This window comes from Salarias fasciatus, chromosome 14 (assembly GCF_902148845.1).
Source record: "Salarias fasciatus chromosome 14, fSalaFa1.1, whole genome shotgun sequence".
Taxonomy (NCBI): domain Eukaryota; kingdom Metazoa; phylum Chordata; class Actinopteri; order Blenniiformes; family Blenniidae; genus Salarias; species Salarias fasciatus.
In genome coordinates this window covers 1,939,793-1,963,570 of record NC_043758.1, presented here as the reverse complement: position 1 = coordinate 1,963,570, position 23,778 = coordinate 1,939,793, and the positions used below count along the sequence as shown (strand labels likewise).

General features: G+C 54.6%; 6 protein-coding genes across 11 annotated transcripts in view; 3 read left to right on the top strand and 3 right to left on the bottom strand.

The window, feature by feature from the left end:
* Positions 1-603, top strand: part of ostn (osteocrin) — a 1,147-nt gene extending 544 nt beyond the window's left edge. The window contains exons 2-4 of the mRNA XM_030107796.1: positions 1-59; positions 132-274; positions 351-603. The exon at positions 1-59 is cut by the window's left edge and continues 171 nt beyond it. Coding sequence (XP_029963656.1) covers positions 1-59; positions 132-219 — 147 coding nt within the window. The 3' untranslated portion in view covers positions 220-274; positions 351-603. The remainder of the gene's footprint in view (positions 60-131; positions 275-350) is intronic.
* The window catches only part of LOC115400105 (arf-GAP with coiled-coil, ANK repeat and PH domain-containing protein 3-like), an 18,439-nt gene extending 9,059 nt beyond the window's left edge, over positions 1-9,380 (top strand). Inside the window, exons 2-22 of one of the 2 annotated variants that reach the window (XM_030107763.1) lie at positions 2,147-2,219; positions 2,296-2,353; positions 2,926-3,045; positions 3,192-3,245; positions 3,424-3,482; positions 3,568-3,751; positions 3,824-3,868; positions 4,214-4,309; positions 4,551-4,625; positions 4,725-4,828; positions 4,912-4,963; positions 6,287-6,387; positions 6,479-6,590; positions 6,674-6,879; positions 7,036-7,105; positions 7,213-7,307; positions 7,385-7,601; positions 7,677-7,786; positions 7,873-7,983; positions 8,333-8,391; positions 8,470-9,380. In XM_030107763.1, coding sequence (XP_029963623.1) covers positions 2,176-2,219; positions 2,296-2,353; positions 2,926-3,045; positions 3,192-3,245; positions 3,424-3,482; positions 3,568-3,751; positions 3,824-3,868; positions 4,214-4,309; positions 4,551-4,625; positions 4,725-4,828; positions 4,912-4,963; positions 6,287-6,387; positions 6,479-6,590; positions 6,674-6,879; positions 7,036-7,105; positions 7,213-7,307; positions 7,385-7,601; positions 7,677-7,786; positions 7,873-7,983; positions 8,333-8,391; positions 8,470-8,636 — 2,139 coding nt within the window. In that variant the 5' untranslated portion in view covers positions 2,147-2,175 and the 3' untranslated portion in view covers positions 8,637-9,380. Of the gene's footprint in view, positions 1-1,641; positions 2,220-2,295; positions 2,354-2,925; positions 3,046-3,191; positions 3,246-3,423; positions 3,483-3,567; positions 3,752-3,823; positions 3,869-4,213; positions 4,310-4,550; positions 4,626-4,724; positions 4,829-4,911; positions 4,964-6,286; positions 6,388-6,478; positions 6,591-6,673; positions 6,880-7,035; positions 7,106-7,212; positions 7,308-7,384; positions 7,602-7,676; positions 7,787-7,872; positions 7,984-8,332; positions 8,392-8,469 lie in introns of those variants that run through there. The other variant, XM_030107764.1, reaches the window with a different exon arrangement.
* The window catches only part of LOC115400121 (P2Y purinoceptor 14-like), a 234,482-nt gene that overhangs the window by 133,417 nt on the left and 77,287 nt on the right, over positions 1-23,778 (bottom strand). The window lies entirely within an intron of this gene.
* Positions 8,944-11,238, bottom strand: LOC115400113 (WD repeat-containing protein 74-like). Its single transcript, XM_030107772.1, has 2 exons — positions 10,514-11,238; positions 8,944-10,155 (listed from the first exon to the last, which is right to left on the bottom strand). The coding sequence occupies exons 1-2, from the start codon at positions 11,120-11,122 to the stop codon at positions 9,637-9,639; spliced, it is 1,128 nt and encodes a 375-aa protein (XP_029963632.1). The 5' UTR covers positions 11,123-11,238; the 3' UTR covers positions 8,944-9,636.
* LOC115400102 (protein IWS1 homolog) lies at positions 12,706-18,588 on the top strand. Of its 2 annotated transcripts, XM_030107756.1 has the most exons (16): positions 12,706-12,911; positions 13,493-13,578; positions 13,665-14,322; positions 14,744-14,797; positions 14,875-15,073; positions 15,159-15,216; positions 15,348-15,454; positions 15,537-15,687; positions 15,776-15,858; positions 15,946-16,075; positions 16,160-16,277; positions 16,389-16,500; positions 16,743-16,799; positions 17,156-17,212; positions 17,362-17,473; positions 18,087-18,588. In XM_030107756.1, the coding sequence occupies exons 1-16, from the start codon at positions 12,869-12,871 to the stop codon at positions 18,210-18,212; spliced, it is 2,151 nt and encodes a 716-aa protein (XP_029963616.1). In that variant the 5' UTR covers positions 12,706-12,868; the 3' UTR covers positions 18,213-18,588. The 2 variants fall into 2 exon arrangements, with proteins under 2 accessions (XP_029963616.1, XP_029963617.1); XM_030107757.1 differs by lacking the exon at positions 16,743-16,799.
* On the bottom strand, positions 18,630-22,387 carry LOC115400117 (integrin-linked kinase-associated serine/threonine phosphatase 2C-like). Of its 4 annotated transcripts, none has more exons than XM_030107780.1 (10): positions 22,107-22,387; positions 21,645-21,779; positions 21,397-21,508; positions 21,169-21,275; positions 20,943-21,036; positions 20,772-20,859; positions 20,570-20,697; positions 20,043-20,162; positions 18,889-18,993; positions 18,630-18,805 (listed from the first exon to the last, which is right to left on the bottom strand). In XM_030107780.1, exons 1-10 carry the CDS (start codon positions 22,147-22,149, stop codon positions 18,733-18,735), a joined length of 1,005 nt encoding a protein of 334 aa, XP_029963640.1. In that variant the 5' UTR covers positions 22,150-22,387; the 3' UTR covers positions 18,630-18,732. The 4 variants fall into 4 exon arrangements, with proteins under 4 accessions (XP_029963640.1, XP_029963638.1, XP_029963639.1 ...); XM_030107778.1 differs by having other exon boundaries at positions 18,889-18,970; XM_030107779.1 differs by having other exon boundaries at positions 18,889-18,970; positions 21,654-21,779.

Below are 23,778 nucleotides of genomic sequence, written 5' to 3'. Positions count from 1 at the left end.
CCGCTGGACCGCCTGTCGGTGAGCTCCATGGAAACCAAGCAGTCGCCTAACAAGCAGAGGTGAGGGCTCACCTGAGGGGGCGGGGCTTCCGGGCGTCAGCCTGGTTCAAACCAAACTCTGCCTCTTCACAGTAAAGCAGTGGCGTTACCACGGCGACGAGTGAGCCCGCCTCCCATCGACCGGATCGGGATGAGCCGTCTGCCTATGAGTCGAGGATAGGCCCCGCCCCTTCCGCTGAGACCCCGCCCTTCAGAGAGCTCCACCCCCTGGATAGGTGTGGTGCCTTCACTGAGCGTTGGTAAAAACTAAATCTCCATGAAATGAACTTTGGTTTGTTGGTTTTCTCCCAGACGCAGGACAGGCAAACACGTAGCCACGCCCACCAGCTTCAAGCCCCGCCCTCTCGAGATGGTACATTCAGGTGCTGCTCTGTACATCCCATAAGCCCGACGAAGAGGACCAGAGACGGGTTCTTTTGTTTCACAGCAACAAAACCTTTCAGCACTGTGACGACGCGACTGTTCACTCCTTGTACTCTTTTTAAGGTCTTTCTCTGAGCTGTCAAAAAGTGGAACCGTGTTTTCTTGTTCTTCAGTAACTTAACTTTTTCCACTGTTTCTTTTTCAATTTGTTTGTGAAACATTTTCAGTTTGTTTTGGTTATTTTTGATGATTCCATTAGACTGATTTTTTTCTTGCAATTTTTTGTTTCAACGATTTTGACATTTTCTTCTAAAAAAAATCCACGTTGAGCTTCTACTTTCTTCTGAAAGTGTTGAAATGCATTTTTCTGTTCTCTAAACTTTTCAGACTACAACAAAAACAATATATAATAACATGAAAACTTTTATATTTCACATATTCACTCAAGGAACTAATTCAGCTGCGTAGTTTCATTTCTTCAAACTCCACTTTGGATTTTCAAATAAGATTTTTTGTTTGACATCAAAATGTTTCCTTCACGTTAATTTCCACAATTTTAAATGTTGACTGTAAAAATTGGCAGCTTTAACAGACTTCACCTGAATGCACCATTGCACCGACCCCTTCGGTGACCCCCCTGACCCTGGTGGCAGGTTTCCATGGTGACGCCCTGGCCGGACGCCACGCCGCCTTGGCGCGTGAGACAGAAACAGTGACGAGATCAAACATTTTCCTTTATTTAATGTGAGTGAAGATCGAGAGGTCACGATGAAATGGAGAGGTCAGAGAAACATCTACCACGGTTCTGGAGTCATCAGATTGTATTTACATTCTCGACTTAGGAAAATAATCTGACGAATAAAGTTTTTATGCAACATTGTGTGTATTGTTAAACATAATTTTTTTTATCTGCGTGTGTGAATAAGATAAACAGATAGACTGAGACTGCAGATAAACAAATTGAGACATGTGAGATTAATAGCATAAAATTCATGTTACCATGGGAACCTGCTGAATTTGCTTCTTTATGCCTGAATTTTAATAAAGCAAAAACAATTGAATGACTTTTGTTGGCTCTTGTTGTGTTTGTTTGACTCGAACCTGCCACAGTGAGATCAGTACCACCCACTGCGGGTCAGGCTGCGGTTCCTAGTGACGCCGCTGGGTGTCGCTGTCTCCCCGCTGACTGGCTCAGACGAGCCGGATGTCTCCCGAGCGGTCGGTTAGCAACAGGTACAACAACAGCAGGCGGCAGACAGCTGTCACCGACAAAAACCGCACAAACAACGATTAACTGCGGTTTTATTCCGAGCATGGCCGACAGACGGCGGTCCGGGCACGGCCTCCGCTGCCTCTGCCCTCCGTGACACGGCCGAGCTGGCTGTGGGGAAAGTTTGAGCCCGGTAAACAAACAAACAGACATAAGAAAGAAGCCTCGTGCTAACGGCAGGCTAACGGAGGATGACAGCAGCGGAGCGAACAGGTTCAACGATTAATTCTACTGGATGCTTCTCAGAAGCTAACGGTTCGTTTTAACGGGATGCTACACAGAAGCTAACGGTTCGGTTTAACGGGATGCTACACAGAAGCTAACGGTTCGGTTTAAAGGGATGCTACACAGAAGCTAACGGTTCGGTTTAAAGGGATGCTACACAGAAGCTAACGGTTCTGTTCTGAGCTCGCGGACGCCGGAATGAGTTTCGTATGAACTTTATTGAACCCAGTGGGAAAGCGGAGGCGCCGTGACGTCACCATGCTGGACTTCGAGGAGTGCGTCATGGACTCGCCTGAGTTCAGGTGAGCGCGCGCGCCGCAGAAGGTACACCTCAGTGCGCGAGCGCAGAGGTTCTGACGGCTTTCTGTGTTTGTTCAGAATCAAGCTGGATCAGATGGAGAGTGAGGTTTCTGAGCTGGAGAGGACGCTGGAGAAGGTACCAGACCGCTGGAGCCATTAACACCTGTAACACCAGTAACACCTGTAACACCAGTAACACCTGTAACACCTGTAACACCTCTAACACCTGTAACACCAGTAACACCAGTAACACCTGTAACACCAGTCACACTGTAAACTACAACACAACACAACACTGATTGTGCTGCTGACATGGTGACCCCTGTTCTGAAACTGTGACGTTCTGACTGCAGTTCTCGTTCTGTTGTATTATGACCGTACTTACACTATATGTATATGTACTTATACTATATGTACCTATACTTGTACTATAGTGATGTGACTGTACCAATATGACTGTAGTCCCACTTCTGTTGTATTTTGGCTGTGGTTCTATTTCTGTAGTATTATGACTGTTATTCTAGTTGTGTTGCGCCATGACTGTAGTTCTCGTGCTGTAGTATTATGGCTGCATTTCCGGTTCTGTACTGCTGTGACTGTGGTTCTAGTTCTGTTTTACTTTGACTGTAGTTCTCGTGCTGTAGTGTTGTGACTGTGGAGGAATGCTCGCTGCTCATTGGTCCATGCGCTCTGTCTCCAACCAACCAGGTGATGAAGCTGTGTGGGAAGATGGTGGAGGCGGGACACGTCTACAATGCAGCCAATCAGCTGTTCCTCAGCGGCCTGGCAGAACTTTCCACCAATCACAGGGCGGAGAGCATCATCACGGTACAGTGGAGTGCTGCGTCTCCATAGTGATGAGCAGGACTGCAGCGTTCTGTGTCCTACGGTGTGGTGTGTACGGTGTGGTGTGTAGTAGTAGTGTTCAGTGTGTGTTGAGTGTCCTTGACCTCTGACCCGGTTTCCTCTCTCAGACCTGTCTGCAGCAGTTCCATCAGGGTCTGCAGGAGATGCTCAGCTTCCACACGGTGAGTCCGTCACAGCGTGACCACATGGTCCGTCCCCAACCGCCGGAGTGCCTCAGGGCTCCGTGTCAGGTCCACTGCCGTGCTCCAAAAACCCACAAAGCTGTGTGTGTGTGTGTGTGTGTGTGTGTGTGTGTGTGTGTGTGTGTGTGTGTGTGTGTGTGTGTGTGTGTGTCCTCAGATGTTGTTCGATCAGACACAGAGAGCCATCAGCCAGCAGCTCTCCAACCTCTGCACGCAGTGAGTCCTGCTCTCTGATTGACTGTTTGCCGCTCACATTGACGACCGTGACGACGGTGTGTTTGTGTGTGTGTGTGTCCCGGAGGTTCCTCCCCCAGCTGGCGGAGACTCGGCGGGAGTTCCTGCGGATCGGGGAGGACCTGGAGACGGCGGCGGCGAAGAACGCCCAGGTGTCCCGACACAGAGCGGCAGACGGCGAGCGGGCGAGTCACCTGCTGCTCGCCACGCGGAAATGCTACCAGCACTTTGCCCTGGATTACTGTCTGCAGGTAGAGCCAGCCCACAGGGGTCAGAGGTCAGAACCAGGGGGAGGCCCACTCACCGCTGTCTCTCTGTTTCAGCTCAACACCTTCAAGACTCAGCAGAGGATCGACATCCTGAACTCTGTGAGTCTCAACACCACGCTGTAGCCTCAGGCTTAGCGCTAGCATTAGCTTCAGCGTTAGCTTTAACTTTGGTGGTAGCTTTAGCTTCAGCCTTAGCTTTCACATTAGCATTAGCTTTAGCTTCAGCAGTGACTGTAGTTTCAGCATTAGCTCTAGCTTCAGTGTTAGCTTTAGCATTTGCTTCAACTCTCACTTTGGTGGTAGTTTTGGCATTAGCTTCCACGGTAGCCTCCGCTTTAGCTTCAGTGAATCAGTGTGATGTGAATGCTCGTAAGAAGCTGCAGTATAATACTGTGTGTGTGTGTGTGTGTGTGTGTGTGTGTGCGTGTGCGTGCCTCCCCTCAGATCTTCTCCTTCGTCCACGCTCAGTTCACCTTCTTTCACCAAGGCTTCGACCTTCTCAGAGACCTGGAGCCCACCATGAAGACCATGGCAGCTCAGGTCTTGACCCCTGACCTCTAACCTTCACACACATTTCACAAACCTTCACATTTTTTAGTGTTGCTTATTTATGTATGTGTATTTAATTGTTGTCTTATTTATGTATGCTGTGAAGCACTTTGTGGCTTTTTGTCTGTGAAAGGTGCTGTATAAATAAACTTTACTTACTTACTTACTTACTTCACACATGTAATTTCCGGTGTGTGCTGACTGTGCGTGTGTGTGTGTGCGCGCCCTTCAGTTATCACAGCTGTCTGCAGAGTGTGCAGCCCAGAGGAAGGAACTGGAGAACACACACCTGCTTGTTCAGCAGAGAGTAAGTAACCGTCTGTGTGTGTGTGTGTGTGTGTGTGTGTGTGTGTGTGTGTGTGTGTGTGTGTGATGATGATGATTGTGTGTGTGTGTGTGTGTTCAGGATGCGTCTGGCGAGCCGCTGGTCAGCCCGGCTCCCGGCAGTGACGACATCATCCAGGGTTACCTGTTCAAACGCTCCAGGAGGAAACCTAAAACCTGGAAACGGTGCGGAAACCACCTGATCCCTACGGACTGCAGATGACCTTTGACCCCGTGAGCTGTTTTTAACCCCGAACTCCTTTTTCCAGGTGCTGGTTCACGCTCCGAGACAACCAGCTCACGTACAGGAAGTCACACAAGGTGAGCGAGAGACGCTGAAGCAGTTGAGTTGTCTAAAACTGAAAGATGTGAAGTGAAGAGCTGGATGGAGCAATGGCGACACCTTGTGGTGAAATCAGGTCTCTGCACCACAGCGGCGACGCGAGCGACACTGAAGCTGTCCCTCAGGTGTCCCTCAGGTGTCTCTCAGGTGTCTCTCAGGTGTCTCTCAGCTGTCCCTCAGGTGTCCCTCAGGTGTCTCTCAGGTCTCTCAGCTGTCTCTCAGCTGTCCCTCAGGTGTCTCTCAGGTGTCTCTCAGGTGTCTCTCAGCTGTCCCTCAGGTGTCTCTCAGGTGTCTGTTAGGTGTCGCTCAGGTGTCTGTTAGGTGTCTCTCAGGTGTCTCTCAGCTGTCCCTCAGGTGTCTCTCAGGTGTCTCTCAGGTGTCTCTCAGGTGTCTCTCGGGTGTCTGTTAGGTGTCTCTCAGGTGTCTCTCAGCTGTCTGTTCGGTCTCTCTCAGGTGTCTCTCAGGTGTCTCTCAGCTGACTCTCAGGTGTCTCTCAGGTGTCTGTTAGGTGTCTCTCAGGTGTCTCTCAGCTGTCCCTCAGGTGTCTCTCAGCTGTCCCTCAGGTGTCTCTCAGGTCTCTCTCAGGTGTCTCTCAGGTGTCTCTCAGGTGCCTCTCAGGTGTCTCTCAGCTGTCTGTTCGGTCTCTCTCAGGTGTCTCTCAGGTGTCTCTCAGCTGTCCCTCAGGTGTCCCTCAGGTGTCCCTCAGGTGTCTCTCAGGTGTCTCTCAGGTGTCTCTCAGCTGTCCCTCAGGTGTCTCTCAGCTGTCCCTCAGGTGTCTCTCAGGTCTCTCTCAGGTGTCTCTCAGGTGTCTCTCAGGTGCCTCTCAGGTGTCTCTCAGCTGTCTGTTCGGTCTCTCTCAGGTGTCTCTCAGGTGTCTCTCAGCTGTCCCTCAGGTGTCCGTCAGGTGTCCCTCAGGTGTCTCTCAGGTGTCTCTCGGGTGTCTGTTAGGTGTCTCTCAGGTGTCTCTCAGCTGTCTGTTCGGTCTCTCTCAGGTGTCTCTCAGGTGTCTCTCAGCTGACTCTCAGGTGTCTCTCAGGTCTCTCTCAGGTGTCTCTCAGGTGTCTCTCAGGTGCCTCTCAGGTGTCTCTCAGCTGTCTGTTCGGTCTCTCTCAGGTGTCTCTCAGGTGTCTCTCAGCTGTCCCTCAGGTGTCCCTCAGGTGTCCCTCAGGTGTCTCTCAGGTGTCTCTCAGGTGTCTCTCAGCTGTCCCTCAGGTGTCTCTCAGCTGTCCCTCAGGTGTCTCTCAGGTGTCTCTCAGGTGTCTCTCAGGTGTCTCTCAGGTGTCTCTCCCGTGTCCCTGCAGGAGGACGCTGTAGTTCTGTTTGAGGATCTCCGGCTCTGTGCTGTGAAATCCATGGAAAACATGGACCGGCGGTTTTGCTTCGAGCTGCTCTCCGTGCAGAAGTGAGTCGGACGTGTCGGTTCTCCTGACTCCCAGAGAGGACAGACCCAGACCTCTGACCTGTGACCCCTGACCTCCGGCCTGTCTCTGTAGATGCTGTGCTCTGCAGGCGGACTCGGAGCAGCTGAAGGTCTCCTGGCTCGGCGCTCTGCAGGGCAGCATCGACCTGGCCTACAGGAAGCAGGCGGAGGCTCCGCCCACACAGGCACGTCCACCAATCACAGCTTCCCCCCGGCTCCGCACCCAGAACCGACGGAACCAGACTAACGAACCTGTTCCTGTGTGCAGCCCGCAGAGCCCCCCCCTCCCCAGTGTGGGGGGGACGCTGGGCCCGCCCCCAGCCCCGGCCCCGCCTCCCGGGCCTCGGCCGTGCTGGCCGTGGCCCTGAGAGGGTCCGGGAACCAGAGGTGCTGCGACTGCCAGGAGGCGGAGCCTCGCTGGGCCTCCGTCAACCTGGGAGTGACCATGTGCATCGAGTGCTCCGGGATACACAGGTACACAACTACACAACCACACAACCACACTACACATCCACACTACTGTGTAACTACGCAACACAACATGTAATGTTTGTGTGTGTGTGTGTGTGTGTGTATGTGTGTGTGTGTGTGTGTGTGTGTGTGTGTGTGTATGTGTGTGTGTGTGTGTAGGAGTCTCGGTGTTCATTTGTCCAAAGTGCGATCTCTCACTCTGGACTCATGGGAGGCTGAACAGCTCAAGGTAACACACACACACACACACACACACACACACACACACACACACACACACACACACACACCCAGCCTGGATGTGTGTTGGAGGAATCGAACCTGTGTTCTTTGCAGCTGCTGTGTGTTTTGGGGAACGACGTCATGAACCAGATCTACGAGGCGCGCTGCTCGGAGGAGGGCGGAGTCAAACCCGGAGCCGGCAGCCCGCGGTGAGGCCCCGCCCCCCGCCCCGCCCCCGAGGCGTCCGCCGGCCGCCGAGTGTCTGATCGGTGTGTGTGTCGGCCAGGGCGCAGAAGGAGGCGTGGATCAGACAGAAGTACGTGGAGAAGCGGTTTGTGCGGCCGTCGGGCCTCCGGAGGGACGAGGCGTCGCTGCGGCTGTACCGGGCCGCTGAGGCAGGCGACCTGGTCGCCATGGCGACCGCGCTGGCAGGGGGCGCCGAGGTGAACGGCAGCGTCGGCGAGGAGGAGGGCCGCACGGCGCTGATTGGCGCGGCCGTCGGGGTGAGCGGGACTCCGCCGATGTTGTCACGGCGACGGGGTGTGGCCGCCTTGCTAACGTGTCGTCACTAACGCCAGGGCTCGCTGGCGGCGTGCGAGTTCCTGCTGCTCAACGGCGCCAACGTCAACCACCGGGACCTGCGGGGCCGCGGGGCGCTGCACACTGCGGCCACTGCCGGACACACCGGGTACACACGCACGCACGCACGCACACACACACACACACACACACACACACACGGCTGACGCCATGCACTCTGATTGGCCGTCTCAGGCAGGTGTGTCTGCTGCTGAAGAGAGGAGCCAATCAGTACGCTGCGGATGAGAGGGGCCAGGACCCTCTGGCCATCGCCATGGAGACGGCCCACGCTGACATCGTCACGCTGTGAGTGTGTGTGTGTGTGTGTCAGTGGGAGTTTGATCTTAAACATGAAGCAAAGTCAGCGGTTGGAAGGTCAGCTGTCGAGCAGCTTCCTTCTTGTTTTACTCACTCGTAGTTTTACTTCCAGGAAATTCTCGGTTTAGACGAGGCTGACTTGACTCGCGTTGCATTCAGGTACCCTCGGAATTTTGAGAATCTGTCGACGCCAGTTGTTTCAGTTTGTGGACAAATGGTTTGTAAATGCCAGTCTGGAGAGACAGGACCGAGGACAGACAAGGCGGGACGCTGTGTGGACAGAGGACTTGGCGTCTCTGAGCTCGGTCTGACTTGTCCCCCCCGTCCCCCCTCCCAGGCTGCGGATGGCTCGGATGAACGAGGAGATGAGGGACTCGGAGGTGTTCGGAGCTGCCGGTCAGTGGGACTCCACGCCGCCGTGTCGGGAGACCCTGAACGCCCCGCGCTGACCTGTCCCCCGTCCTGTCTCCTCAGGAGACGACGAGACGTTCCAGGACATCATCCGAGACTTCAGCGACATGGCGTCCCACGACCCCGACAGACTGAGCCGGAGGCAATTCAGCCGGGCCGGGGAGGGGCCAGAGAAGGAGGGGGAGGAGGCTGCAGGTTACCGTGGTAACGGTGGACTCACCCAGGAATGAGCTGTGGTGCGTTCAGGGCCCAGAGCACTGTGGGAAACGTCAGCCGTTACTAACCCTGTTACAGATGCTGACCACTGTGATTTATTCCACCGTCAGCCAATCAGCAGCCGGCTCTGGTTGCCATGACGACAAAACAGAGTCAGGAAGTGAACCTCCGAGTTCAGATTTCTGGAACAGTTTCTGCTCAATATGTTTCCTGGAATGTTTTTCTAAACGTCAGTTCCAGCGGCAGCGTGTCGATCTAGAACCGGTGAACCTCCGGAGGAGCTCCTCCCATCACAAACTAATGCAGAAAACCTCATCAGGTCAAAGGTCACATTTAATCAGATTTAGCTTCAGGCTAACTTTAGACAAAAATGTTACAAGTCCATAAAAAGTTTATTTTTAGGTGTTCGGCGGCTCGTAAAATAGAATTTCTACCACTAAATGTTACATTGTTCCACTGAGACGTTCTCCAGATGTGAGAACAGTTTACAGACGTGAGGAGGAGAAAACGTCTTGTAGAACATTATCTAGAACCTGCTCAGAGCTCTTCTGGGATATGAAGAGGTGTTTCACCTCATTAACAGTTTGAAACACGTTAGAACTGAACGCGATAGAAAAACTGAACTAACTCTAAAGAGGTTCTAAGTAGAACCGAGACTGAAGTCTGCATTTAGGACCAGATTGAAGAGTTCCACAGCTGCTGTCTCTCTCTGCTGTTGTAACATTTCATTCAGTTACAGCCGTGCAATAAAACCACTGAACTCACTGAAGAATGTTTTATTCTCCATGACCAGAGCGACGTCACACACACACACACACACACACACACACACACACACACACACACACACACACACACACACCAGTTTGTATGAATGGTTGTGTTGCGTTCAAGTCCCAGTTTGTTTTCTCGATGCGGCAGATGTGTGTGTGTGTGAGGCGTTCAGGTGCATCTCAGGAAATAAGTTTCAAAATGTCCCACACTTTGCTGGCACCTGAACGCCCCACAGGCTCCTCACTTCTTCTTCTTCTTCTTCGTCTTCTTCTGTGTCTCCGGTTCTTCTGCTTTTCTCTTTCCCGCCTCCTCCTCCACCTGCTCCATGGCCGCCCACACCTCGTCGTCCTCGTCCTGCTCCTCCTTCACCTCGCCCGGCCCCGCCCCTGGCCCCGCCCCCGCCTCCTCCAGGGGGCGCCGGGACAGCAGCAGGCAGTTGAGGCGGGACTTGAGGTAGACCTTGTGCTGCAGCGTCCGGTCGTCCAGGCTGTGGACGCGCAGGAAGCGGTCCAGGCCGCAGGACGCCACCAGGGGGGCGGAGGCGTGGCACTGCAGCGCCCGCACGCCGCCCGCCAGCCCCTTCAGGGCGCCGCGCACCAGCCCCTTCCGCAGGTCCAGCACGGCCACCTGCCCGTGCGTGTTGCCCACCACCACGGCGCCGCCGGCGGCCGGCAGGGCCAGCGCCGTCAGCGGATACTCGCCGAACTCCGCCTCCAGCACGGGCCGGCGCTGAGGGGTGGACGGGTCGAACACGTGGACCTGCAACAGCCAGAGCAACTCGTCAGCAACACGGCGGCACGACACCCGGTCTGATTCCTGCTCCTGTTTCACTGAGGGCGACTCCAGGTGCATTGTGGGTATTTATGACTTTAACAATGATTCATCAACGACCAGAGAGAAAAGAGGATTTTAACTGAACTGAACGGCTGAAGGGGACCTGGACCTGGATCACTGGGACCTGGACCTGAACCTAGACCTGGATCACTAGAACCTGCACCTGGACTTGATCCTGTGTCACTTGGATCTGAACCTAAACCTGGACCTGGATTACTAGGACCTAAACCTAGACCTGGACCTGGATTCAGATCACGAGGACCTGGACCCGACCCCGGCTCACCTGGTGGTGTCCGGTGCAGGTGACCACCTTGTCGGAGTCGGGGATGAAGGCCATGTCCCGGACCCAGTGGGGCCTCCGCAGGTCCAGCCAGTCGTCCCGCAGGTTCTTGGCGGTGAAGACGGGCCCCCCGGGCCGCTCCAGGTCCCACAGCTTCAGCCCGTTCTCCTTACCCCCGGTGGCCACGCGCTGCGCGTTCACGGGGCTCTGCCGCATCCTGCACACGTTCGCGCCCGCGTTCAGCTCGGTCACGGGCTCGGACTTGTCCTCGCGCCACACGCGCACGACGCCGCGCTCCACGCAGGTCAGCAGCGCGCCCCCCGGGAGCGCGCCCAGCCCGGTGAAGCAGCCGTCCTGCGCGTCCCCGCAGCGGCGCGTGTCCGTGAAGACCCCCTTCTCCAGGCTGAAGGTCTTGACGGAGCCGTCCACCGAGCCCAGCAGCAGCTCGCTCTCGTCCGGGTCGGCCCAGGCCAGGACCCGCACCTCCTGGTCCCGGCTCAGGTGGCTGCTGTTGCAGAAGTTGAAGGCCTGCTTCCGGGCCACGCTGACCCCCTTCAGGATCCCGGTCTCCGAGCCCAGCCACACGGAGCACAGGCGGGCGCGCTCCTCCATCTCCCGGGCGCTCCGGGTCGCTCCGGGTCTCTCTGGGTTCGGGTCGTTCCGGGTCCAGGTGTCTCTGGTTCTCTCAGGCTCGCTCCAGGTCCGGGTCTCGGAAACACGCGTGAATCTCAGCGTGTGCGTCGCATGAGAAATACGTCACAACGCAGCTGGAAGACTTTTCAAAACTAAACTAATCTTAGAGAGCATGAAGAGAAAGACGCTGTATTTATGATTAGTCTGTTAGTATTATTAGCTAAATCCTATATTCATAATTGTAAATTCTCAAACACTAAACCCAATTTCAAACATTTTCACAGTGACACATTATTTTATGTCTCAACCCTTAAAAAGTCTATTAACAAAAAAAGCGATGACTACTGTTAATATTTGTGCAAAACTTCATATATTTGATATTGTATAATGCAATTTTTACTGTACATACTGTCTAGCATTCTCTCACTGTACTGTTATGTTTAATTTGTATACTCGGTGTACTGTTTTTTGCTAATAAAAAGAGAATAAAAGAGACTGAATATTAAAAAAAACAACAACAACTAAACTAATCTTCTCTCCTGTCAAGGCACAAACAACAAGGCCAAAAAAAAAAAAAGTCGCCACATGGATTTAACTCAGCAAATTGTCTAATTACCGCAAGGGGGTTTAGGTTGGTCTCAGGTCAGAGGTCAGCTGACTACCTGAATGAGCAGACCATTCCATCAACGTGTCTTTTCTTGCCTGATGCCATGGCCATATTCCAAGGAGACATTCCCAGAATTTAACGTTCTCGCTGAAAGAGCGTTTCGGGGAGCAGAGTCCAGACCAGGACCTCTGAACACCTCGGGATGTGCTTTTTGGTGGTGACTCTTTTTTTGACCAGGCAGTGAAAACATCGGAACAACACCGGGGATTAGCCAGTAACGATGAAACATCAGATGTAGCACAAAAAGCAAACAGGGATAATTAAAACAGAAGGAGCTGCAACATTAAATCTCATAATGTGTTGTCATACGCAATTTTTTTAAAACTCAGTTTCATTTTGAACTCATTAATAGCATGTAATATCAGGGACAAGAATTTCTCCATTTACTGCAGTGAACTCCGTTCTTGGCAAGTAGAAAAACAACATTCACTGTATACCAAAATGACTAACAACATAGAAGAACACGAGAGAAAATCTGATCAAAGATTTAAAAAAATAATAATAATAATAAACCCAACAGAGATCTGGTCTTCACGTGCTGTTAGTCTGATTAATACTTTGATTAAATTACAATCTAATCATTCAAAATAAGTAGCTACCTTTGACTTAATTTACATATTTCTTGTACACACAGTGAAATATAGAAAAAGTCACTACAGGGTCAAAAAGTGTAAAACAGCATGTTATTACTCGTTTAATTATTTTAAAAATGTTTCACTGAAACTGAACGAAGCGTTTTAAAGACCCATTCATATCATGCAAATATGCGGTCAGATGTAAATAGAGTGTAAATCCACCTGGAAATGAGCTTTATTCTGACACGTCTGGTCTTCACTTCCTGTTGCGTACCAACATGCGCCACATGCTTGTGCGCATGCGCACTTGAAGCGAAGCCTCCATTTTTGCCCCGGCCGCCCTCGGTTTACAGCTAATCGCTAGCCCCCTTTCAGCCCCTCTTCCCCGGTTCAAGCCTCCTCTGTGGGCCGCAGAGCTCCGAGAGCCTCCCGCTCACCGCCTCCCGCCTCCAGGCCGGAACCACAAGCCGCTCCGGGGCCCTCATGGACGGGGAGGAGGACGACTTCATGTCCGGGAGCCGCTCCGGTATTCCCCCGCTTTGTTTTAGCTAGCTCACCGCGGGTTACCTGCTCATGAGCAGCCGGCGGGTTTAACCCGTTAACCCGTCTGACCCGGGAGAAATCTGACCGAGTCTGACCCTGATAGAACTAATCTGACTAGTGTTGACTAATGTTTAGCTGCCTGGGAGGCGCTGTGCGTGTGTGCGTGCGTGTGTGTGTGTGTTAGCATCATGCTAACTTTACCATGTTTGTAAACTTTGCTCAAAGTTTCTGGAAGTGCTCCGGATACAGGAGGTGTGTGTGAGGGAATTCCCTGTTCCACACCCTCTTTCTGGGATGCGTTAGGGTCAAAGGTCATGTTCAGTAGTGACCTGTCAGCCTTGGCAATCGAACACGGTCCTACATCCACTTGTGGATGCCTTTGAAACCCCTGTCAGTGTGTGTGTGTGTGTGTGTGTGTGTGTGTTCTTTTAAAAACTGAAAATCTGATTGAAAATGAGGCAAACGTTTATTCCCGGGTAGTTTTGGAGCTGCAGTCGTCTGGATCTGAGACTTTTCAGGAAGTGTCTCTTCAGCGACTCAGCTGCGGCGTCTTCTGTCTCGTAGATGACGACGGCGGCGGAACGCCGGTCCAGGACGAACACCGGGGGTCCGACGGCGAGGACGGGGCGAGCGAGGGCCGTCTGTCTGAGGTCAGAGAGCATCTCTTTGTGTGTGTGTGTGTGTGTGTGTGTGTGTGTGTGTGTGTGTGTGTCTGACTGAGGCTTCTCCCTCTCAGGATGACGGCAGTAACGACGAGGACGCCGCGGAGCGCCCGACCCGAGGGGCCGACAGCGACTCGGAGGCCGACGCCCCCGAGGGCCGTCGCCACGACGACGACGACCGGAGCGACTCGGACGCCGAAGCCCCCCGGCCTCGTCGTCACGACGACGGCGACCGGAGCGACTCGGGCTCGGACGGCCCGCGGCCCGCCGACAGCGACGACGACTCTCCGGTGAAGCGCCGGGTCAGCGCCTCCGAGGACGAGGAGGAGGAGGAGGAGGAGGCGCCCAGGAAACGGGAGGCGGCGCCCGCTTCCGACGTGGAGGACGAGCACGAGGAGGAACAGGAGCGGCGGGCGGCGGCCGCGGACAGTGACTCCGACAACCGGGACGCCAAACCGGCGGCGTCCGACAGAGACAGTGACTCTGAGACGGAGAGCGCCCCCCGGAGGAAGGAGGCGCAGATGGACTCTGAGGACGAGGAGAAACAGGACGGACATGGAGAGGGAGAGGGAGGGGGAGGGGGAGGGGGAGGGGGGAAGTGGAAGGCTGTGATGGAGTCGGACAGCGAGGATGAGGAGGAAGAGCGAGGGAAGAAGGCCGCCGCCGCGGGGAGCGATGGAGAGCAGCAGGAGAAGACGAGAGACGACAGCGACGAAGACGGAGACAAGCCAGGTATGCGCCAACTGCCCCGCGCCAACTACACCCCACTAACTGCCCCAGGCCAACTACACCCCACTAACTGCCCCGGGCCAACTACACCCAACTAACTGCCCCAGGCCAACTACACCCAACTAACTGCCCCGGGCCAACTACACCCAACTAACTGCCCCGCGCCAACTACACCCAACTAACTGCCCTGCGCCAACTACACCCAACTAACTGCCCCAGGCCAACTACACCCAACTAACTGCCCCAGGCCAACTGCCCCATGCTAACAGCTCAACGCTAACTGCCCCAGGCACACAGTGGGCGGGGCTCTACAGCGGGTTCCATCTGAATGGTTAAATGTCAGTACACTGAAACATGGTTTATTACATCTAGCTGTGTGTGTGTGTGTGTGTGTGTGTGTGTGTGTGTGTGTGTGTGTGTGTAGTGAAGAGGAAGACGGCCGTCCTGTCAGACAGTGAGGAAGACGAGGAGAAACCAGGTAAATGAATTCAGCAGGTTTTTTCGCTGCTGCTCCTCAGCAGACCTCTCAGTCCGTCCCGTCTGTCTCCGTCTCAGCGCCGAAGCGGACTCGCGCCGTGTCCGACGACGAGGACTCGGACAGCGACGGCGCCTCCGGCGGTCCGGACAAAGCTCTGGCGGCCAAACTGCGGGAGCTGGGCTCCGACAGCGGCAGCGAGGAGGAGGAGCGGGCGGCGGCGGCGAAGGACGAGAAGGCGCTGTTCGGCAGCGACAGCGAGTCCGGGGACGAGGAGGAGTGAGTCCGCCGCCAAACCTGTCGTCACGGCAACCGTACGCATCATCTGACAACTGTGTGTGTGTGTGTGTGTGTGTGTGTACAGGAAAATTATCGCAGACATCTTTGGAGAGTCTGGAGATGAGGAGGAGGAGGAGTTCACGGTAAGCTGTTGCTTAGTGTTTTCTGATTGTATCGGAGTTCCCTGGTTGCCATGGAAACGGATGCTGAGTGTTTTGACTGTGTCCGATTCCTGTGGTCGCCATGGAAACCGACGCTGCGGTTTCCCCTGCAGGGTTTCAACCAGGAGGACCTGGAGGGGGACAAACAGGCGAAGGAGCAGCAGCAGCAGCCGGAGGACGACTCGGACTCCGACGAGGGCGTGGACCGCGGCGGCCAGGAGTGCGTTTCCGTGGCGACCCCCGCCCGTCTCCGCTCCGCCTGCCCCCCGCTGACGGTGGTTGTTTCTCTGGGTTCCCATCAGCACCAGCTACATGTCGGACTTCGACCTGATGCTCGCCCGGAGGAAGGCCATGAACAGCCGCAAGAGGAGGCACCGCGACGGCGGCACCTTCATCAGCGACGCCGACGACGTGGTCAGCGCCATGATCACCAAGATGACCGAGGCCGCCGAGGTGCGCCGCCGCCGCCCACTGCCACAGCAGAGCCCCCCGGTGCAGCCTCTGACGTGTGTGTGTGTGTGTGTGTGTGTGTGTGTGACAGGAGGACCGAACGCTGAACAGCCAGAAGAAACCGGCGCTGAAGAAGCTGACGCTGCTGCCGCAGGTCGTCATGCACCTCAAGAAGTAAGAACCCGGTTCCTTCTGGCGGGGGGTCAGGAGGAGGTGCTGTGAAGGTGACACCCCCACTCCCCCCCTCCCCCTCCCCCCCAGGCAGGACCTGAAGGAGACGTTCATCGACAGCGGCGTCATGTCGGCCATCAAGGAGTGGATCAGCCCGCTGCCCGACAAATCCCTGCCTGCTCTGAGGATCAGAGAGGAGCTGCTCCGGATCCTGCAGGAGGTGGGGGTGGGGATGGGGATGGGGGGGGGGTGGAGGCGGTGGGGGGGTTCGGGCTCCGGCTGACAGCTCCTCCTCCTCCCGCAGCTCCCCAGCGTCAGTCAGGAGACGCTGAAGCACAGCGGCATCGGCAGAGCCGTCATGTTCCTCTACAAACACCCCAAAGAGTCCCGAACCAACAAGGACCTGGCCCTGAAGCTCATCAGTGAGGAACACACACACACACACACACTGTTCAGGATGTTTGTGTGGCTTTCAGGTGTTGGTGTCGTTGTAGTAGTTGAGGTGTGTGTGACGTGTGTGTGTGTGTTTTCAGACGAGTGGTCGAGGCCGATCTTCGGCTTGACGTCAAACTACAAAGGAATGACGAGAGAGGAGCGCCAGCAGAGAGACCTGGACCAGCAGATGCCTCAGAGACGACGCCTCAGGTAGGAGGGGGGGCAGCGGGGGGGCAGCGGGGGGGTCATGGTTCGGGAGTAGAACCCAGTAGGAACATTCTGTTCCACGATTTAAGAAAGACAAGGTTGAATCTGGAGAACGTGGTGAGTTCAGGGCCTGTAGGATTTTCCTCTTCAGAGTCTCTTCCTCCTAACCTCCACCTCCTCCTCCTCTCACCCCTCCTCTTCCTCCTCCTGCCACCACTGCTCTTCCTCCTCCTCGTCCTCCTCAGTCAGCCTCAGAAGGTGGAGAGGACGGAGGAGCCTGACGTCTTCTGTCCACCCAGCAGGTTGTCCTCAGGCTGCATGTCGGTCTGTTTGAACTAACGTGTGGAGTGCTGGGCTCACCTGGGTGCACCTGAACGCACCACAGCAGTCTGTCTCGGTGTGTCCTCGGTGAGGACGTCCCTCGGTTCGTCCTCCTGGACGTCCTGCAGGGATTTAACCTGCTGTGATGTCATAACGGCATGACGCTCCTCAGCCAATCACACGCCTGTACTTCTGAAGCTAACTGTGTGTGTGTGTGTGTGTGTGTGTGTGTGTGTGTGTGTGTGTGTGTGTGTGTGTGTGTGGTGTGTGTGTGTGTGTGTGTGTGTGTGTGTGTGTGTGTGTGTGTGTGTGTGTGTGTGTGTGTGTGTGTGTGCAGCTCGGGGGGTCAGACGCCTCGCAGGGACCTGGAGAAGCAGCTGACCGGAGAGGAGAAGTGAGTCTACCTGTGATCAGCTGACCACACCTGAAAGCTCTGAGCTCTGAAGATAACCTGAACCTCCTCTTCCTCCTGCACCCCCAACCCCCGTCACCCCTCCCCCACCCACCACACACACACACACACACACACACACACACACACAGAGCTCTGAGACCCGGGGATCCTGGTTTCTGTGCCCGGGCCCGGGTCCCGATGCCCTCCAACAAGGACTACGTGGTCCGGCCCAAGTGGAACGTGGAGGGAGACTCCAGCAGGGTGAGTGAGGAACCAGGAGGGTCCAGAACCTTCTGGAACCAGAACCCGACCGTCCCAATGTTCTCAAGACTGTCAGGAACAGCACACTGCTCGAAGGTTACACCTGAGCTGGAACCTTCCAGAACCCTGAGAAGGTCTGGAGAGCCAGACGGCAGGGGGTGTGTGTGCGTGTGTGTGAGTGTGTGTGTGTGTGAGAGAGAGACTCTGAGCTGCGCTGTGATTGGTCCTCAGCCTGGAGGTAAAAAGTCTCTGAGCCTCCTGGAGAAACACAAGCGCCGCTTTGCGGAGCAGAGGAAACTGTGTCGGCCTCAAGGCGCCGTCAAGATCAGCATCGAGGGCAACAGGATGCCGCTGTAGCCGCCGCCGCCAGCAGGGGGCAGTAAGTGGCCTGCACGGCCTGCAGCACGGCGAGCGCGCCCCCCCCCCCCCCCCCCCCCCCCCCCCCCCCCCCCCCCGTGGCTCGGTGTGGGGCTGCAGCGGTGTGTGAGCGCCCCCCTGTGGCGCTGTGAGAAACTAACAGTCCACAGAGCTGATCTGTCTGCTGTGGCACGTTCAAGGTGTGCGGGAGATTTGGGCGTCTGATCAAACGGCCGTTTCCCCCCCTCCCCTGCAGGGTCCGGTCAAGAAGGGTCTGTCCCGCGTGGACAAGCAGATGCGTCGCTTTGCGGACATCCGCCGCCTGACGAAGACGGGCCACGCCGTGAAGATCAGCGTGGAGGGGAACCGGATGCCGCTCTGAGGAGCCCCGCCCACTTTTTAGGATTTTTGTTTGTTTCTTTCTGGCTCCGACACTTCTCAGGTCCAGCTGCTGCCACCAGGGGGCGTCTGGGACGGTGTGGGCGGGGCTTGTGTTCATATGGGAATCATGTGGTTGTAAAATGTTGCGAATGGAAGCTCTCGTTAGCGCCTCGGCTGTTAGCTTGTTAGCTTCCATCAGGGCTCCTTGTGTTTCTTTTTGATTTGGCTAGCTCTCGTTAGCTCGCGGCTACGTTAGCCGCCGGCCTCAGGTGGTCTGAATGGTTTTGTTTGTTTTGGTTTTTGTCCCTCCGGAGCTCCTGTCGCGCCTGAGCAGCGCGGAGCCCACCGACGTTTTCTTAATAAATGCTAAAAGTCCACTCCGCCTCCGCTCCTCTTTCAAAAACACAGAATTCCCACAGTCAGTGAACTGCACGCTTTTATTAGAAAAACAGGAAGTGACGCATGCGCTCAGTAGCCAATAGAAAGCAGGATGACGGTGACGTTGTCGGCGCAGCCTCGTCTCACCGCCTCGCCGGCCAGCTGCTGGCAGGCGGAATCGAACCGCTGCTCCTCCTCGTCCTGCGTCTGCTCCTCCTGAGGGGACGGAGAATCGGAATGAGAGGAGAGCTCTCATTGGACGGAGGAAGCGAGTGTGTGTGTGTGTGTGTGTGTCTCACCTGGAGGATGTCCAGGACGAAGCGGACGGCTTCATCAGCGGAGAAGACTTTGAAGAGTCCGTCACAGGCCAGGAGGATGAACCTGCAGAGCACCGCGCTGTCACACTGCACACACACACACACACACACACACTCTCTCTCTCTCTCTCTCTCTGGGCTGTGTTCACACCGAGTTGAGTCGAGCCAGGACCCCTACTGGGAAGTGTGAATTAGTAAATCAGCCTCCTCATAAATAACTGAATGGTGTTCTCACCGTCAAACCAGACAGAAGCAAGTCGGTGCCGGAAGGAAACGCGATACGTGTCCCAAAATAAGTGATTTCAAAACAAAATCTGTCGTGTTTTTGCCTTAATATTCTATTTTTCTACTTCTGCTAGAATACAGAACAAACAACGTGATGTAGTCATTATACGCTTTAGAAGAATGAACGGTTTTGTACCTCGTCCCTGCAGGAAAGTCAAACAGCTCCAAAATTGCATAAAACAGCTCTCTGAGCAGCTCTGTGTTGCCAGATTGGGCAGGTTTCCACCAAATCAAGCTTCTTTTTTGAACACGTCTGACGGGTTGATGAAATGATGTGTTTATGAAGTTTTTTTTTTAATTACACAAATACGGTTTTAACGTGCATTTTCAACCGAGATGGCGGTTTGGCTGCTTTCTATTGAGTTAAACAGGTTTATGGTGCGAGAGCGACATATCTGGCAACCTCCTCCAGCGGACTGCAGAGGCACCGCAGACGGTGCTGCGGTGATTCCGTTCTGCAGACGGAACGCAGCCAGAAGAACGGTGGTTCTGTTGTACATGATTTTTCTGCAGGCCGTACAAATCGCCGACTTTCAGAAGGAAGACCGGCTCTCCTCTCCGCCGTGCTCGACGTGCGCGCTCAGAATAACAGTCCGTGTCGTGCGCTACGGAAGCCTCACACGGACAAAAGTGCGGCAAACGAGGAAAGCTGGCTGGACCCGGGGAGCGACCGTGTTCTCACTGCATCTAGAGCCGGGCCGACCTCGGACCTCCTCCTCCAGGCGGCCCCGGCTCCACCCACAAGCAGGTCGCTCCAACGTGAAAAACGTGTCACACTGTGGCTCCCGGCTCCACCACGTCAGTTAGGTCGAGCCAAATGCTTTGGTGTGAACACAGCCTCTCTCTCTCACCTGTCATTGGCCGACAGCTGACACCTCCTCAGGTCGGGCGTGGCGATGACGCCGCAGCGTTTATACTGACCGTCCCCGATGGAACGGGACACCTCCAGGACGCCCAGGACACGCCCATCTCTGCAGGACACGCCCACAAGTCATGTGAGCATGTGTGTGCGTGTGTGTGTGTGTGTGTGTGTGTGTGTGTGTGTCTGTGCGTTCTCGTATTTCTATCCTTGTTGGGGCCAAATGTCCCCACAAGGATAGCAAAACGTGGAACGACGTGCCTTGTGGGGACCTTTTTCCGGTCCTAAGTAGGAGAAACAGTGTTTTCTTGACCATGTTGTTGTTACTGAAAAAAGTAAAAGTGCAAAAACATTTCTTTAGGGTTAGGCTTTGTTGTGGTGTGGGTTAGGGTTAGGGTAAGGGTCAGGGTTAGGGGCTAGACATGAATGGGAGTCAATGGACGGTCCCCACAAGGATAGAAATACGAGACTGAGCGTGTGTGTGTGTGTGTGTGTGTGTGTGTGCGTGTGTGTCCGGACCTCACGGTTCCTCCAGCTCTCTGGATCCTCATCCTCTCCTCGTAGATGGTCGGGTTGTGTTCTTTACTGAGAGACAGAGTCACACACTTCCTCTGACCGTCACACTGCTCCATCCGACACAGCACGGCCTACACACACACACACACACACACACAGTGTGACCCACAGTAACAGACACACACGGTGTGTGTCGTGCGCTCACCCTGCTGTCTCCCAGGTTGGCCACGTACGCCACGTCGTCCACCAGCAGCACGCAGGTGGCGGTCGACCCGTCCTTCCAGGCCGGCTTCCTGTTCGTGGACGGCGAGCGTCAGAGCGGCTCCGCGCCAAAGCCCCTCCCCCGCCCTCCTCCCAGTGCATCATGGGAACTTACTGACTGGAGGCTTTCCTCAGGAAGTCTTCGTCCGTCTGTCTGAAGGTGTCCACCAGACACTTCCTGATCAGCTTCTCCATGTTCTCAGGGTCTCCTGCAACATCCAGGCTAACAGCTAGCTGCCAAGCTAACATCCAGACCATAGAGCATCTTCCTCCCAAACTCACGGCTCGTCGCAGGACTAAACCGTGACCAGTGGCGCGTTCGTCAGCTGGTTGGGACTCACCGTTGGGGAACTTCTTGGCCAGAACGTGGTGCAGATGTTCGGCGGCGAATCGCGAAGCTCGAGAGCCGCCGTGACCGTCGAACACGGCGAAGTACGACACGCGAGACCTGCGACACACAGGAGCGGCGTTCCTCAGGGATCACACCCGGGACCACCAGAGTCCTCTGGGTTTATCTGATGTGTGTGTGTGTGTGTGTGTGTGTGTGTGTGTGTGTGTGTTAGTCGTACACATGTGGAGGCAGGGAGGTCACACTGAGGTCAGGCAGCAGGACGTGAGCATCCTGCATCTCGTCGCGCTCGCCACGCCTCGCCGCCACGTAGCCTCTGAACACGGGGAGACCTACACACACACACACACACACACACACACACACACACACACACACACAGTGAGAGCCCCACTCCCTGCCGCCGTCACGCTGCGCCTGATTGGAGGAGAGAAGCCAGGCAGACATTGTGGGGAAACAGGTGAAAACCTTCTTTACAAACTTTCTGGATCTTCCCGCGCTCCTGCTGCTCCTCGTGCCCCTCCTCCTCCTCCTCCTCCTCCCCCCGGCTCCGCTTGGTCCTCCTCTCTTCCTCTGCTGCTGCTGGAGGCGTTTTGACAGCAGCTGAAAGAAGAAGACCATCACTTCATTCTCTATTTGACTCCTGAGTTTTGGAGACTTTACTTTCCCTCAGTCAGACTGATGGGTTTTACTCAGTAAAGCGTCTTTAATGTGGCTTCCTGGTTTCGGAGGTTCCATTTGTGAAGCTCTTTTGGGCGATTTGACGATAAACGGACTGTTCCATCATCCTCACGCAGTGATGCAAATGACCCAAAAGCGCCAAACTAATGATGTCCCCACCGGGAGTTCTGACCCGGTTCCCCCCGACCCAGTCCGCGGAGCCCTGGCCCGGACCCCCCTCCCTCTGGCCCGGTTCCCTCTCCCTCTCACCGGAGCTCTGGCCCGGTTCCGGCAGGTCCCCGAACAGATCCATCCCGCTCTGGAGTCAGCCCCCGAGCCTCCGAGCCTCCGGAGCTCCGTCCCGGGCTGAGAGCTTCACACGAACCGGGAACGAGTCGAGCTGCCGGAGGTCATTAAGACGAACCGAAACGGTCAGAAAAACACGGAAAAAGCGACAATTTCCTTCACTCTGAGAGCCAGAATGACGACGTTCACCGGCAAAGAAGCGCAGTGAGGCTAAGCTACAGCTAGCATCACAACTCTTCCTCTGCGGTTTTCTTCTTCCTCTTCTGTTTAAATGGCAGCTGATGGCGTCACTGCCCCCACAGGCCAGCTCCTGTTATTACACTTCCACGTTAAATCACACTTCATTTCACGGCTGTTACACCTGAACAATCTGATAATAATACTTTTATTTCACATATAAACAGTGTTAACTCTGTCATTATATTCTAATCCTCTATTGCAGTGTATAGTTTATTTTATCTGTTATTACACCTCAGAGTTAAATAAAAACATGATTACATGACGACATATGAAGAGAAGCAGCAATAACAACACTTAAAAAGAATAAAGTGATGCACATTAGTTAGAAATGCCTTCAAAAGTTTTTTTTTTGTTTTTTTTTTACACTCTGTATTTAATCTTCTTTGTAAGCAGGACCACACCACACGTCACAGCAAAGCAAAACCATCCCGTAAGAGAGAAAAAGAAAGGGAAAAAAAAACATGCAGAAGAAAGGTGTCAAAAAGGAAAGAAGGAAACAAAACAGATACTCAGGGCTGGGACCTTCGCCCTGAGTACCTTAAGTCTCTGGATGTGCAGGACTGTCTTGGTTGACACGTCTCTCGGGGACGGTGCCTCTGGATTGACAGACTGGGGTGGTGGTCCCTGTTTAAAAAAGGGGCACCGGAGGGTGTGCTCCAACTATAGGGGGATCACACTCCGGTTCGGGAACCACAGGATTTCATCTTTGCTTTTTGCTTTTTGCTTGTTGTCCTGTTGGCTTCATCGAACCTGGACCTACAGCATGCACTGGGGCGTTTTGCAGCCGAGTGTGAAGCGACAGGGATGAGGATCAGCACCTCCTAATCCAAGGCCATGGTCCCCGACCAGAGAAAGGTGGCTTGCCCTCTCTAGGTTGGTGGAGAGACTCTGGCCCAAGTAGAGGAGTTTAAGTATCTTGGGGTCTTGTTCACGAGTCGGGACGGATGGAGGTGAGATTGACAGGCGGATCGGTGCAGCGGCTGCAGTGATGCGGTCGTTGTATCGGTCGGTTGTGGTGAAGAAGGAGCTGAGCCGAAAGGCGAAGCTCTCGATTTACCGGTCAATCTACGTGCCCACCCTCCCCAAATTAAATACGAACGGTCTGGATGACAACAGACATGTTGGGTTAGGGTCAGGGTCAGGGTCAGGGTCAGGGTCAGGGCACTGGATGGATGTTCTGGAGGAGAGCTTCACAATGGACAGAATGATGTTTCATCTGCCAATCAAAGCAGGCGACTTTAAACGAAACTGGAGGAAATGGACGTGAATGAGCATCTGTTTGCACCTGCTTGAATTATTTCTATGCTGGTGTTTTTGTTTTGTTTAGTTTCCATCCATCCATCCATTTTCTACCGCTTATCCAGGGCCGGGTCGCGGGGCCAGCAGTCTCAGCAGA

Bases quoted from the DNA above. Each gene is read 5' to 3' on its own strand.
- LOC115400113 (XM_030107772.1), bottom strand. From the start codon at position 11,122: ATGGAGGAGCGCGCCCGCCTGTGCTCCGTGTGGCTGGGCTCGGAGACC. The intron at 10,156-10,513 runs GTGAGCCGGGGT...TGGCTGTTGCAG, and splicing joins CCTGCACCGGACACCACCAG to GTCCACGTGTTCGACCCGTC.
- LOC115400102 (XM_030107756.1), top strand. From the start codon at position 12,869: ATGGACGGGGAGGAGGACGACTTCATGTCCGGGAGCCGCTCCG. The intron at 12,912-13,492 runs GTATTCCCCCGC...TCTGTCTCGTAG, and splicing joins CATGTCCGGGAGCCGCTCCG to ATGACGACGGCGGCGGAACG. The intron at 16,278-16,388 runs GTGAGGAACACA...GTGTGTTTTCAG, and splicing joins CCTGGCCCTGAAGCTCATCA to ACGAGTGGTCGAGGCCGATC.
- LOC115400117 (XM_030107778.1), bottom strand. From the start codon at position 22,149: ATGGATCTGTTCGGGGACCTGCCGGAACCGGGCCAGAGCTCCG. The intron at 21,780-22,106 runs GTGAGAGGGAGA...TTCTTCTTTCAG, and splicing joins GGAACCGGGCCAGAGCTCCG to CTGCTGTCAAAACGCCTCCA. The intron at 18,806-18,888 runs GTGAGACACACA...CCGTCCCCTCAG, and splicing joins TCGTCCTGGACATCCTCCAG to GAGGAGCAGACGCAGGACGA.